Raw genomic sequence first — 14836 nt, 5'->3', positions numbered from 1 at the left:
CTTCCTCCTGCACCCCAACCCCCTGCCCCAGGCTCAGCCCGGAGCCCCCTCCCACAATGCGAACCCCTCGGCCCCAACCCAGAGCCCGCACCTGTTCCCAAACCCCAAACCCCTGCTCCAGCCCAGCAACAGTGAGTGAGGGTGGGGGAGAGCGAGCGATATGGGGGAGGAAATGGAGTGAACAGGGCGGGGCTTCGGGGAAGGGGCAGGACCTCGGAGAAGGGGCACGGTAGATTCTGTGTTGCCCTTAAATTCAAAAAGTGATCCTGGGCGTAAAAAGGTTGGAGACCATTGCACTAGATCATACTGCCTCCCTTACGAATTACTTGACAACTCTGGGCCATATCCTCAGCTGGCATAAACTGGTACAGAGCCATACAAGTCAATGATATATTTTTTGCTATGAATGGCCTCATTATCCATATACATGAGTAATCTATTTTTAATGCCTAAAAAGTTATTGGCCTCAATGATATGGAACAACAGTTGCAACCTTAACTATGGAAGTACAAGTAGCAATTCCATACTTGGACATGAATTTAACAGCCTACTAAGGAAAAGTATTATCTATGTGGGATGTGGAAGAGTGTTGTTATAATAATTCTTGATTTTCTGACATTTTGGAACCAGATTCACCTTTGCAGGATCACCCCACCCATCAAGTGCGGGGCTCAGCTGTGCTGGGGTTGGGGGGAGAATTCACCACAAGGGAGGATATTAGTGGTTCTGCCAGGGGAAAGCAGCTTTAATATCCAACTTGGTCTCCATGCCTAAGAGTGACTCTCCCACCTGGCCTGGACATGTAGAATTACTGAACAGATCCAAACCACTTTGAGGTCTTCATCAGACCATTCCTGCTATAGTGGAATGGATGTGGTACAAGTTGCCTAACACTGCTCCAGACACACTTACCACCACTGGGTTTTGAAGACTTGTGTTGACAAAACCCAGAAAGGTGTATCAAGCACTCAGATACTACATCCATCACTATAGTATGAAAACCTAGAGAGAACCAAACCCACAAATTTAAACTCTTGACTTTGACACTACATGAACCGTTATTTTTCCTTCCTTTTCTTTTATTTAAAGAAGTTAAATTAAAAAAAACACAACGAGGCTGTCATGAATTCCCCTCTTGAAATATCATCACCACACACTTCTCTTCCCTCTCCTCACTGCTCCTTCACCTTTTCTGGGAATCTGTTTTACTGCTCTGTTAACTCAATGCATCTGAAAAATAATACCTTCTTTCACGTTGGTTAGTTTCCACTGAGATGCTTTATTGAATTTAGAAGCTTGAGTTTTAGCACACCCATCTTCAGAACCTACTGAGCTAGAAATCTATTCTGACAAAAGACCATCACAAAAATATAGATTATTTCGAATAACTTTAAAATATTTGTTTGAAATGTTAAATAACAAAAGAACAAAGTACATTTTTCCTGTCAATCATAAAATAGCATCTCTAAAACACTCCACAGCAGATTACTGTCTAGAAAAGGCACATTCCAGCACATTACGACCTTGTGCTTAAAACACAGGACTAGGAATCAAGCAATCTGTTTCACTCCTGGCCCAACCGCAGAATCTTGGTGTGACCTGGAACAAGTCATTTAAGCTTTCTGTGCCTTCATCTCCCTGCCTGTAAAATGGCAATAAATGCTTACTCATGTTTTAGGGTGTGAGAAGTATTGGGAAGCTTTATTTTATTAATATCTATAAAGTGTATTAGCACCTTCCATCTGAAGATCTCCTATAAGTACCAAGTATTATTAGAAAATGCAGTACTTTATTTTATTTAAAATATTTCTTTTTCAGGTGTATATTGTACACTTGCAATTGCTAAGTTGAAAAAACTGAGATAACTGACAAATGTTAGGGCACCTCTCATCCATGACTTTTTTTTCCTCCTCCAAGTTAATTCACATAAGTGCAAATATGAAATACTAAGAACAAAGTTCTGCTCTCATATCCACAGGGTGAATTTTGACTCCATCATTCTGTTCTTACAGACACAGAATTCCCCATTTGCAGATCCAAGAGTAGAACTTTACCCAAGTTATAGAATAGTAGTTGGCATCGCTGACTAGGGTTACCAAATTTAACATTCAAAAAAGACACACTCTACGGGGGGGTTTGCTCGAGCCTCCTCGCCCCCGGCCCCGCCCCAACTCCACCCCTTCCCTGCCCCCATTCCAACCCCTTCCCCAAAGTCCCCACCCCAACTCCGCCCCCTCCGTGCCCCATTGGACCCCCTTCCCCAAATCCCCGCCCCAGCCCCACCTCCTCCCCTGAGCATGCCGCGTTCCCCCTCCTCCTCCCTCCCTCCCAGCCGCACGAAACAGCTGTTTCACAGCACAAGCACTGGGAGCTAGGGGGAAAGAGCGGACACTCTCTCGAGTGATCAACATTCACTCTCTTTCTTGAATGATCAACTCTTCTTTGGGGAAAAATAATAATGGCAAATCCCGGACGTTTTTAGATATTTAAAAATTCCTCCCGGACAGTGATTTAAAAACCAAAAAACCTGGACATCTCCGGGAAAATATGGACGTATGGTAACCCTATTGCTGGTAAACTTAGTCATTCTCATACCTGGACACTCATTAGCATTTTGTATCTTCTGCTGGAAAATGCAGTTAATTTCCCGCTCAGAAGTCTGTGGAGATGTTCTCATTTTCTTCATTTCATGCTTCTCGCTATCATCATCTTTGTTTTCCTCTACACTGCTGTTTCTTGAATTGTCTTCCTTACGATCAACTGCTGAAGAAACCTAAAAATTATGTAAATTAACAATTTCCACAGAAGTATTAATCTTTTAAAAATACTTTCTTTTCTTTCTTATGATTGCTAATAATAGTGACACCAAACCAGACTTTGCAGTTCTGCAGCTGCTTCTATCCAAGGATCTCAGAGCACTTTACAAATAAAAAAGCTTTACAACACCTCTATCAGGTACATAGGTATTATCCTCATTTTACAGATGAGTGAACTGAGGCACAAAGTGATAAAATGAGTTGCTCAAAACCTCACAGCAAGTCAATGCAGTACTAACTCTGGCGTCCTGATTCCCAGACACTGATATAACGCTACACCACCCTCCTTGCCTTAAATTCAAATTTGATTTCAAATATTAATATCTTCACAATGGGGTCAAACACTGTACTTACACTGGAATTTGTTGAAATAATTAAATAATGGCACTTGAAAAAATCTCTTAATCGTATTCCACTTATTACAGAGCCCTCACCTTAATCAGGATGTGCTTAATCAGGAATTCCACTTAGCTGAGATCTCCCAAGTGTGCTCAGTTTACAAGTGCAAATGATATTTATTCTAACTTGTTTGCAGTGTTGGTTGTAGCTATGTTGGTCCCAGGATATTAGGCAGACAAGATGGATGAGGTAATATCTTTAATGGACCAACTTCTCTTGGTGAAAGAGACAAGCTTTTGAGCTACACAGAGTTGAAGAAGCGCTCTGTGTAGCTTGAAAGCTTGTCTCTTTCACCAACAGAAGTTGGTCCAATAAAAAATATTGTCGCATCTATTCTAACTGTTAACCATGCAAGCACAACCCAGGATCTGAAAGTCAAGTTGCGCCCTTTCTGGCTCATGCATCAGCATTAAGCCTGTAAGAAAGTTGTGACTCTTTTTGTTCAAAAGTTGCAGCCGCTGTTTGATATAGTTGTGGTTTTGGTACAGTCCGTTCAAATTTGAGTGATGTTGCAACTACATGTGCCAGGCTGCGACACCACTCACTCGAATTTGGCCCAACCACCCCTTTAGAGGAGTGGTCAGACCAAATCTGACTGAGGGTCACAACGCCACTCACTCAGATTTGGTCTGCCCACCCCTTTGAAGGGGCAGCTGGGCCAAATTCAAGTGAGTGGTGTTGTCACCTAGCACACAGGGTCACAACACCAATGAAATTTGAGACAACTATAAAAAGTTAAGATGTGTGCTAAAAGCTGAGGTTTCCGCAACAAAATCACAGCCTGCAACTTTCCTATAGCTTTAATTATCATCAGTAATAAAAGATTCTGTGGCCCTAAGAACTCCTCAATGCCCACTGGCAAGGGGGTTACAAAAATATCCTGGTATGAACAATCTGGTGCACAAAAGAATATTAGGTCTTAAATGAAAGCCAGGATCCCACTGGTCATTAATATCATTGTGAAATGTACGTACAGATCCTATGTAAGGAGTTATGTATATATACTGACAAAAAGTTCCTCAAGTCTGTGTGATGCTAGTGCCAGCTCTGGGCAAGGCCATAGGCATTAGCTAAGAACTAACAAACTCATAGCTGGAAACCAAACCAGCTCACCTGTATGTTAGTTTTTTCAAAATAGGTATTAGTCTTACAAGAATATATTCAGTGTTTAGACTCTATGAAATGCTTGTAAATTGCTGCATGCATTAATCTCAACTGTAATGTCTGTATTCCATGCCATGAGGAAATATGTAAGCTTTGCTTTATAACTTTGAAAATGTTTGCTCTGAACTTGTGAAGCCAGGCACAGGAATCATCTCCCCTGCCCATTTAGGTGGCCTACCAAGATGAAATGAGACATTAAGGAACATCGTGACACTAAGGATTCTAAGCTTGTGAATGGCCCTATCACACCTTAGAAATGTACATGCAAGGGAGCTCGTCTCATACACTGGAAGACTAAGGGCATGTCTACACTACAAAATTGTGTGGAGCTAGGTTACATTGGCATACAGCTGCCGCAGTAATTAAATCGCTTTTGCGTGTCCAAACTACACTCCTCATGTCAGCAGAAAGCAGTGCACCATGGGTAGCTATTACACTGTGCAACTAGCCACCATCTAGTACAAGGTATTTTTGTGAGGTTTTGCAATGCCTCAAGGGGGCCAAAAAAGTCATGCAGGGGTGACTCGGAGCATGATTTCAACATCCCAAATTGCAGTATTCTCCATCCCATAATTTCATCTGTATCCCATAATGTTTCACACCTCTTTTCAAAATCCCCACAAACCCACACATCCCTGCTCGCTGTCTGTCATCTGTGTCAGAAGCATTGATCCTGCACAGCCCTGCACTATTGTGATGAGCATTGCAAGCATGGGGCACCTGATCCTGCAGTATTTGCAGAGTCACCAGAGAAGCCACAGGGAACATGATGAGTCCATGGAGGCTAGATTGCTGTGGGACATAGAAACAATTCAAAGTTGTTGGAAGCATTCATGGGGAACTGCAGATAGTGACATGCCAGTGCCGGGCCCAAGAAATTAGCACTGACTGACGGGATCATATTGTCATGCAGGTTTGGGATGACAAGCAGCGGCTGCAGAACTTTCAGATGTGCAAGGTCACATTCCTGATTCTGGGTGCTGAGCTCTCCCCAGCCCTCCAGTGCAGCAACACCAAAATGCGATCTGCACTGAAGTGGAGAAGTGGTGATCACTCTGTGGAAACTTGTGACATCTGATTGCTACTGAACAGTCAGAAATCAGTTAGGAGTTGAGAAATCCACCATGGGGGCTGTTGTGATACAAGTGTGCAGGGCCGTTAATTGAGTCCTGCTATGAAGGACTTGACTCTGTGCAATTTGCAGGATATAGTGGATGCTTTTGCAGCAATGGGGCTCCCAAACTGTGGTGGGGTGATAGATAGCACGCATATTCCTATTTTGACACCTGACCACCTTGCCACAGAGCACATCAACAAAAAGAGCTACTTTTCTGTGGTAATGTAAGTGGTGGTGGATCGCCAGGGACACTTTATTGACATCAATGTGGGCTGGTCAGTGAAGATGCATGACGCTCAAGTCTTTAAAAACACAGGACTGTTCAGAAAGCTGCAAGCAGAGAATTTCTTTCCAGACTGGTGGATTAGCACTGGGAATATTGAAATGCCAATAGTGACCCTGGGAGATGCAGCCTACCCCTTATCCCCATGGCTCATGAAGCCATACAGTGGCCACGTCAACAGCAGCAAGGAGCGCTTTAACTACAGGCTCAGCAGATACAGAATGATAGTTGAATGTGCCTTTGCTTATTTGAAAGGTTGCTGGCACGGTCTACTCACGAGATTGGACTTCAGTGACAAAAGTATCCCACTGGTTATAGGTGCCTGCTGTGTCCTGCATAACATCTGTGAAGCAAAGGGGGAAAAGTTTCTGCTGGGGCGGAGGGCAGACATGGAACAGCTATCTGCTGATTTTGAGCAGCCAGGTACCAGGGCTATAAGAGCAGCTCTACGCAAAGCTGTTTGGCTCAGAGAGGCTTTGAAAAACCATGTGTGTTGCTGTAGTGTGCTCTACCTGGCACTGCTCTTCTGCAACCCCATATGAATCTTGTAATGAGTGCTGTGTGTGTAGTAATATAACATTACAAATGCACCTATTAGGAGCACCCCAGCTAGCATACGTTGTGAACTAAAAGATGAATTACGTTTCCATAAATAGAGTTTTATACCATGCCCATGCAAACAGACATATTATAACTAAATAAAACTTAAAAGTAAAGCGAAAAGAACATTTGAAGGGGAAAGAACAGTCATTTCCATTTCAGAAACACATATGCCAACTGTCTTTTTCACAGGTCAGTGCATGTGCAGCTGTGACTGCCTGTACTCTCCCCCGGGGTAGAGTGGTAGGGGTAGTGCAGCAGCCCCGGATGCTACGTGGAATGTGTGTGTGTAGGGAGGTCCCAGAATATAGTTTTCTATGGGCTGCAGAGGAAGGTGAGCATGGTCCTGTTGAACCTGAAAGTCAACAAGAGTCTGCAGCATGTCTGTTTGCTGCTGCACTTCCCTGTCCATTTCCCACGTCTTTCTCCTCTCCGCTCTATCCCTGGTCATGCTGCCTGCGGGGGTGATTCTCCAAGACCAGTGCTCAGTATCCAAAGCAGCAGAGGCTTGCAGGATCTCTTGGAACATGTCATCCCATGTCCTCTTCGTTCTCCTCCCTATCTGGCTGAGCCGCTCCACTGGTGTGGATGAAAAGAGCCTCAAGGCCACATTTCCAGCTGCAAAAGATACAATGCACATAGGTACAATTGTGACTGTATTCACAAGATAAATGGAAACCTGCTATACAGAACTCACTGCCCTTGATCCACACAAGTTGCAAGCACTCCATTCTCACTTCTGTTTGGGACTGATAGATCATGGTGGCAGTCCCAGCTATGGTGAGTATGGCCCTGGGGGAAAGGGGCGAGTTAGGGAAATAAGGGGGCATAGCTGACAGGCATGAATACATGCATATTGGGCAACTGTACTGAAAACTGGCACCAATTTCCACAGGCAGTCGTGATTTTAGCTGATATCTCACTCCTGAGGGTAATGGAGGCTGAAAGGGAACAGCTCCTGCAGGCGTCCAGCTGCTGACTGGGGCCATATACTGCTAGGCTGTGTGCTGCAATGATGCCTGATGACATAATCGCTGAGTGGCATGGGAAAGCATCCTATTGCAGTGGAAGAAATCAGGCAGCCCTCCCAGAAACCTTCAGCAGAGAACTGCAGACTACCTCCAGGAAAGTTTCCTCGAGATCTCTGGAGGATTCATAGGACGTCCCGGTGCACATAAACAAACTGTTCCATGGGGCTTCCTCTGCTGAACTCCACAGGGGAATGAAAAGCAGATGGCAACTCTACCTCTACTGGTTGTTTCACTACCTCATCTAGCATAAGTAAAAAAGAGTAAATCAACATGTATGTCTTGGTACTTTGTGGGTTCCATCCCTGCAATATCAAAGCAAACCGCATACTTACCAAAGGTTCCTTTCCCTGCATCATGCTCGCCTGTCCTGGACTGCAAGGACTGGCTGGACTGCACAGGACTCAAAAACATGTCCTGGCTTGCTGCACAGCTGGATTCGTCAGTCCCCTGTTCCCGATATTCCTCTTGTTCTTTGCTGTTCACAGTGGAGGCCTGTAACGCTTCCTAACTATCCATGGGACTCTTTTGGGAGGGGCAGAGGGGTGTCGTCCGAGGATGGTATGCAGCTCTGTGTAAAAGCAGCAGGTCTATGACTCCGCACCAGAGCAATTATTAACCTCCCTTGCCTTCTGGTTTGCCAGCTGCATCTCCTTGGCTTTCATGTGGCACTGCTGCTGCTCCCTCTTATAGCCCTCCTCCTCCGCCATGATCTGAGCGATCTGCTGGCGGGATTGGAGCTGTGCCTGCACAGTGTCTTCTCCCCACAGATTCAGGAGATCAAACACCTCTTGTGTACTCCAGACAAGAGTGCATCTGCAATGTGGAACCGGCATGGTCAGCTAGAAAGTTGCCAGGTTTGCTTGAGAACTGCTATGTGAGCTCTCCAAGCTGAGCAAACATGAAATGCCATTTCAAAAATTCACACGTCTTTAAAGAGGAGAGGCAGCTTCCTGTGTACCTGGCCACTGGGCAGCAGAGTTCAAAACGGTGACAAGAGTGGTCAAGGTGGGACACTGGGGGACACCTCCTGGAGGCCATAATAGTCGATGTCAATCTAAACTTTACACCACTTGTGGAGGTAGAGTTAAGTTGGCATAGCGGGTAAGTTACATCAGCAGGAGCAAAATTTTAGTGTAGACACTAACATAGTTATGTCGACGTAAGTCAGCCTAACTCTGTCGTTTAGGCCTAACTGTAAAAGATAAAACAGGGTCACAAGAGAATTTTTCATCTCTTTGCTGTTTGAACTCTCACAGGGCCAGAAAATGTAAACTGAAGTAAGAGAACCCCCAGGGTTACCCTTGGGTTTGCACTGAAAGACATTTTGAATGGACAGATCACTACAACTCTGTCACTCCTAGGTTTTAAACTGCAACTCATTAGTGTGCATATTAGCTTGCTTTAACCTGTAAATAACTCAAGTCTTTTTCCTAGATAATAAGCCTGTAGATAGTTCATGACAGGATTGGCTACAGGCAGTGTCTTTGGTGTAAGAACTAGGGTACCAACTGATCTAAGGTAAGTGACTGGTCTCTTGGGGACTGGAAGCAACCTGAATATTGTGTGATTTTTGGTGAGAGTGACCACTTAATCACTAAGTCCAGCTTGCCTTGGTAGCAAGATAGACTGGAGAGCATAAGGGGACTGTCTGTGACTTCACAGTAAGACTGCTATAATGATCCAGGAGTTCACATTTGTTACTTGGTTGGTGAAATCTAATTATAGAACATACCATCAGTTTGGAATGTCTTCCCTGTTTCTGACACTCTGTCCTGAGGTAGGCACTCACGGTCATGAGCCACTCCAGACCGTGTGACAGCCTGTATCAAGGCAGAGCTGACAAACAAGTTTTCTGTTTACCAGAGGAAAGATGTTTATTCTTCTCTCTGTCAGCATGTAAACTGAGCATTGTAAGCCGACACAGTGGAAGCCACATTTCCATACAAAGTCAACAGGTAGAGGGATGTGAAATCAACAGGAAGGCAGCACGCTGGAGAATAAACCACTGGGGGTTATCCTGACTCAGGGTATAGGCTATGAACTTCAGGGGACAGAAGGAGAAGGTAAGGAAGACATCCCTTTATCCTGCACTTAGGAAGTAATCAGGCAGTGCAATTACATTCTGGAAAACGGGATCACAACTAACCTCGGCTGAAATGCTGCAAAGGACATTTGGGGTGAAATAAACTTCTATAGACAGAAGGTTAGTCTATTAAGTTTAGTCTTTAGAAATCATGCTATGATTTTGTTGTATACATTCCTTTTGTTTCTATTATTTTTACTCACTATCACCTGAATCTCAAATCTTTGATAATAAATGTATCATGGTTTTCACTAAAAATATATCTCTCAGTGCTGTGATACCATACAAAGAGATGATCCTGAGTTGAATCATTCAGGAGCTGTCACCTTCAGCCCCCAACTAAAACCTCTCCAGCGCATCATCAAAGATCTACAACCTATCCTGAAAAATGATCCCTCACTCTCATAGATCTTGGGAGACAAACCAGTCAGTCCTCGCTTACAGATAGCCCCCCAACCTGAAGCAAATACTCTCCAGCAACCACACACCACACAACAAAAACACTAACCCAGGAACCTAATCTTGCAACAAAGCCCGATGCCAACTCTGTCCACATATTTATTCAAATGACACCAACATAGGACCTAATCACTTTAGCCATGCCATCAGGGGCTCGTTCACCTGCACATCTGCTAATGGGATATATGCCATCATGTGCCAGCAATGCCCCTCTGCCATGTACATTGGCCAAATTGGACAGTCTCTACGCAAAAGAATAAATGGACACAAATCTGACATCAGGAGTCACAACATTCAAAAACCGGTAGGAGAACACTTCAGCCTCTCTGGCCACTCAGTAAAAGACTTAAGGGTGGCAATTCTGCAACAGAAAAGCTTCAAAAACAGACTCCAAAAAGAAACTGCTAAGCTTGAATTAATATGCAAACTAAATACCATTAACTTGGGTTTGAATAGAGCCTGGGAGTGGCTGGGTTATTACACATATTGAATCCATTTCCCTAAGTTAAGTATCCTCACACCTTCTTGTCAACTGTCTAAATGGGCCATCTTGATTATCACTACAAGCTTTTTTTTTCTCCTGCTGATAGGTCATCTTACTTAACTAGTCTCTTACAGTTTGCATGGCAAATTCCACCTTCTCTGTATGTATGTGTGTGTGTATTATATATATCTTCTTACTGTATGTTCCAATCAATGCATCCGATGAAGTGGGCTGTAGCCCATGAAAGCTTATGCTCTAATAAATTTGTTCGTCTCTAAGGTGCCACAAGTACTCCTGTTGTTTTTTTTTCAAGAAGGTATGTACACTGTTCCCTGGGGCTAGTAGACCTGATATTTCTGTGAGTGTTCAGCGGATAAGGGGCTGGACACTACAGGGGAACACTGAAAAGGGGCTCAGGGACTGGGGTGCACCTATTCATAATCTGCAAGGCAAAGTAAGGGCTGACATAGCCTAGAGGACTTTGTTTGGGCAGCTAACAGGCTGCTGGTGTCAAAGAGCTAATATCCAATTAAGCACAAGAAAGTCTCCCTCACACTGGAGGCGGGGGGGGTGGGGGAGGTTTTAACAAGGTGATTCACAGTTCTGGGTACCCCACGAACCATCATAAACTCTGTCCCAAGTTACATCTGTGAAACCTTCCTGTTATCAATGGGGTAACAAAGGTTTAATTGAGGGAAGAATTTAGTTAACAATTTGACTGGTGGTGCATAAAACAGAATATGATCTAGGCTAACAGAGGGGAAAAAGTAGTACAGATGTATGTAAGTCATTAAAGTAAGCAAATATTACTCTAAATACATACAAAGAGCTGACCTGTGTACACACACTCACTCTTGAAACTAGAAGTGCATTTTAAGTTACTTTCTTTCTATGATAATACTCACTAGTATTTACATATCAATTTTAATCCATAAAGCACTTTATAAATATTTTACAAAGGTTTATTCTTTTCATTTTATAGATAGGGAAAAATAAGACACACAGAGGTTCTGACCTGCCAAAGCTCATACCTTTGATAAGCATGGCTCTGGTGTTAGAACTTCCAAAGATGCACTTAAAGCTCTGCTTACAGGGTGCGCTCTTGAGCTAGATGCAGGCCTTGAAATTTCATCCAAGTTTCCCCTTGTAATATCCATTGTGATCTAAAATGGACAAATAGAGAACAACAAATGCTACCACATATCAATAGCTTATTTATTAAACAAAAAACCCCATAAGGCTTAGGCAACAAATTAAACAAATCTAGAAGTCCTACCTCTAACAAATTATACAGTCTTTATAAACAATGTATACAATACACATATGCTTAAGAAAAGTGCAAAACAAAGTTAAGTATATGGGTTATATAGGGTCCCAGTCCCAGACAAAAATTAAGTTGGGAGGTGGCAGGCACTATAAGTGTATCTGAACAGCATGTTGAATCCCTAAAAATGTTCTCACCAAAAAGAAATACCAAAACAGACCATTTTAAGCCTTGGCTCAATAAAGATAGCATCAACAAAAGAAAACAGCAAGGTTGAAGTATTTAGTGGACATGTAGAATACATCCCAGTAAAGTGATGTGAAATGTATGCTACAGTCAAATGGCAGCGAGCAATATGACTTTCACTTCCGTGTAAGACATACCACATTATTTTTATTATTTAAAATCATATATACAGAACATTACATTTACACCGCATTTTACAAACACAGAAAAGAGGCAGGTATGACAGAAAGGAGAAAGTTACAATACTTATTTATTCTGATTTGCAAAGCTTTAAATCATTCAGTCAATAGGCTCCCCATCCTGTATTTCGGCTTCAACACTTTAAATTTACATTCATATTAAAACATTTCATATAATTATGTAGGTACATGGCGGGTTAATTTTATTTATTTTTGGAAGGATGAGCAATGGCATACACTCCAAGCCCCGATAAACCTTCCCAAACCTTCAGACACCGTCCTTCCCAAATTCCTGAGATAAATGATGAGCCTTGCAAAACATATGGAAAGTAAATCCACACGAGACATGATTATTGCAAAAACAAGGAGTTTAATCAATGGGGATATCAAATAGAAGAAACTCTGATTAAAGAGTAAGAAATTATAGGACTTAGCAAGAGAATGGACATAGGAAAAAAGAGAAAAGTCAAATTTAACACTGAAGTAGTGAGCCTGGGAGACAGAAAGGTGAGAAGTACATATCATAAACTTCTGCAACTTCTTACACATATAATTGCCTCCTGTTGTGTTCTTTCAGATATATTTTCCTAAAATAATTTAAAAAAAATTTAAATACATTTTTCAAGTTCTCTTAATAGCTAGTTTTCAGAGGTGGTCAAAAATTCTCAAACTTAGTCAAGAAATGAGCATTTTGGGCTCAGAAATTGTTTTTTCACTAAAACAAAAATTGTGTCTTATATTTTTTTAGTTTCTTTCCTTCCTTTTTCAGTTATCAAATGGAAAAAAAGGGTGGGACTTGGCAAAAAAAAAAAAGAAGAAGAAGAAGAAGAAAGAGCATTAAAGAAGAAAAGAAAAGAAACAAATGGAGAAAAAGCCCCAATAAAACAAAATGAAAACTTTTAAAACTAAACTTCATAGATACTTTTGCAAAAGTTTTCAATCAATTCAAAATTGTTTCTTTTCAAGAAGCATGGAAAGAATAGGACTGAAATTCCCTATATGGCTAGGTGCAAGCCATTAATCCAAAGTGAGATCGTAAATCCACATGACACAAGGTATTTGAGTCTATTTTAGACATTTCTTTGGGTTCCTGAAAGATATGCTAATAACAGATGTAAGAGAAAATGCAAATGTGGCAATATCTTTTATTGGACTAGCTTCTGGTGATGAAAGAGACCAGCTCTTGAGCTAAAAGGTGCTCTTCTTAGGTGTGGGAAAGATATCTTTTTAAAAATGATTTTTAAAAAGATTACCTTCCCCAGACCTAAAGAAGAGCTTCATGTAGCTCAGAAGCATGTCTCTTTCACCACCAGAAGCTGGTCCAATAAAAGATATTATCTGACCAACCTGGTCACTCTCACATCCGGGACCAACACAGCTACAACACAGCCAAAGGCAACAGATGTAGTCAGACACTGCCCATCACATAGCTGAAGTGCTTCTTGCACTGGTTATTCCATCATGAACAGGGAATAACTTATACCCAAGAAGTCTCTTCCTTAAGACAGCCGGATACAAATACCTGGGCCCCCAGGCATGCTTCCCTCAAAGTTAGTGGCGGGTGCTGCTGCCAGGCGACGCTGGCCACACGGCCCCCTTCAGTGCTCTGTCACGCTGTGTGTGGGTGCATTTGGAATAGTGCAAACCCAGACAGCAGAATACACTGCTCCAGCCCAGCAGCACAGAGCTCCTGCCCTGGGGCAGCCAGTGGGATGCATGGCCCTGGTTAGCTCCCCTCTGGAGAATGCACCATTTGTAGGCAGTGCTTTAGGTGACGTGCTGCCTTTGATACAAGCTATTTCCCAGCTCGTCTTCCCATGGTGCCCCGTTACAGGGGACGCAGCAAGGGCGAGACTCTCAGGAGGAGCCCCCCCCCCACTCCCCTCACCCATAGGTGCAAGAACAGGGATGCTGGGGGTGCTACTGCACTCCCTGGCTTGACATGGTTTCCAACATATATAGGATTTACAGTTGGTTCAATAAAAAGTACTTGTGACACCTTAGAGACTAACCAATTTACCTGAGCTATAGCTCACGAAAGCTTATGCTCAAATAAATTGGTTAGTCTCTAAGGTGCCACAAGTCCTCCTTTTCTTTCTGCGAATACAGACGAACACGGCTGCTACTCTGAAACCTGTCAGTTTGGTTCAATGGCTCTCAGCAACCCCCACTATAAAAACTGTTCCAACACCCCGCCCTCCCTCCAACAGGCCCTCAGCTCCCACCCCTATGGAGGGCAACCGACCAGCGCCCACAGCTAACGAGCCCCATAGCATGCGCAGCCCCGCCCCTACACTCACCCAGAGGGAGCGCAGCCAGGCTCTGCAACAATGGACTCAGCGCGGGGTCGCGCGAGTCCTGCTCCGCTACCCTCCCTCTGCCGGCTGGCAACCCGAGCCCCTTTCCCAGCCCCGCTGCGCTCGCGTGCACAGTACATCCGGGTACGCCGTTTCCATGCCAACCAACAACTACGTCTCCACTTCCTGGTTTATTTCTCGCGAGAACTGTAACCCGGCTGTCTTTACTCCCTGCTGTCACCTGAAAGTGGACGGCGCCATTCACGGGGAAAGGAGGAGGGGGGAATCGCAATCTGAAGCAGGCCCTGCCTCTATGCACCTAGCTGTGCGAAGATTCATCTCCCTCCCACCCGTTCGTGCCGAAGAGGAGGGGCCGCTCCGCTCTGCTTCCTTTGTAAGGGGCTCGTCGTGGCA

The 14836-nt window shown here is 43.6% G+C and overlaps 1 protein-coding gene across 4 annotated transcripts in view; it reads right to left on the bottom strand.

The window, feature by feature from the left end:
- FSIP1 (fibrous sheath interacting protein 1) overlaps nt 1-14614 on the bottom strand; it is a 185998-nt gene extending 171384 nt beyond the window's left edge. The window contains exons 1-3 of one of the 4 annotated variants that reach the window (XM_043550037.1): nt 14426-14614; nt 11468-11599; nt 2596-2773 (exon numbers count right to left, since the gene is read on the bottom strand). In XM_043550037.1, the coding sequence (XP_043405972.1) occupies nt 2596-2773; nt 11468-11593 (304 nt within the window). In that variant the 5' untranslated portion in view covers nt 11594-11599; nt 14426-14614. Of the gene's footprint in view, nt 1-2595; nt 2774-11451; nt 11600-14425 lie in introns of those variants that run through there. The other 3 variants (XM_043550036.1, XM_027831481.3, XM_043550038.1) reach the window with 3 other exon arrangements.
- Nucleotides 14615-14836: the final 222 nt, after the last annotated feature.

The sequence above is a fragment of the Chelonia mydas genome, chromosome 6 (genome assembly GCF_015237465.2).
Source record: "Chelonia mydas isolate rCheMyd1 chromosome 6, rCheMyd1.pri.v2, whole genome shotgun sequence".
Classification (NCBI taxonomy): Eukaryota; Metazoa; Chordata; order Testudines; family Cheloniidae; genus Chelonia; species Chelonia mydas.
This window is presented reverse-complemented; position numbering and strand designations above follow the sequence as displayed.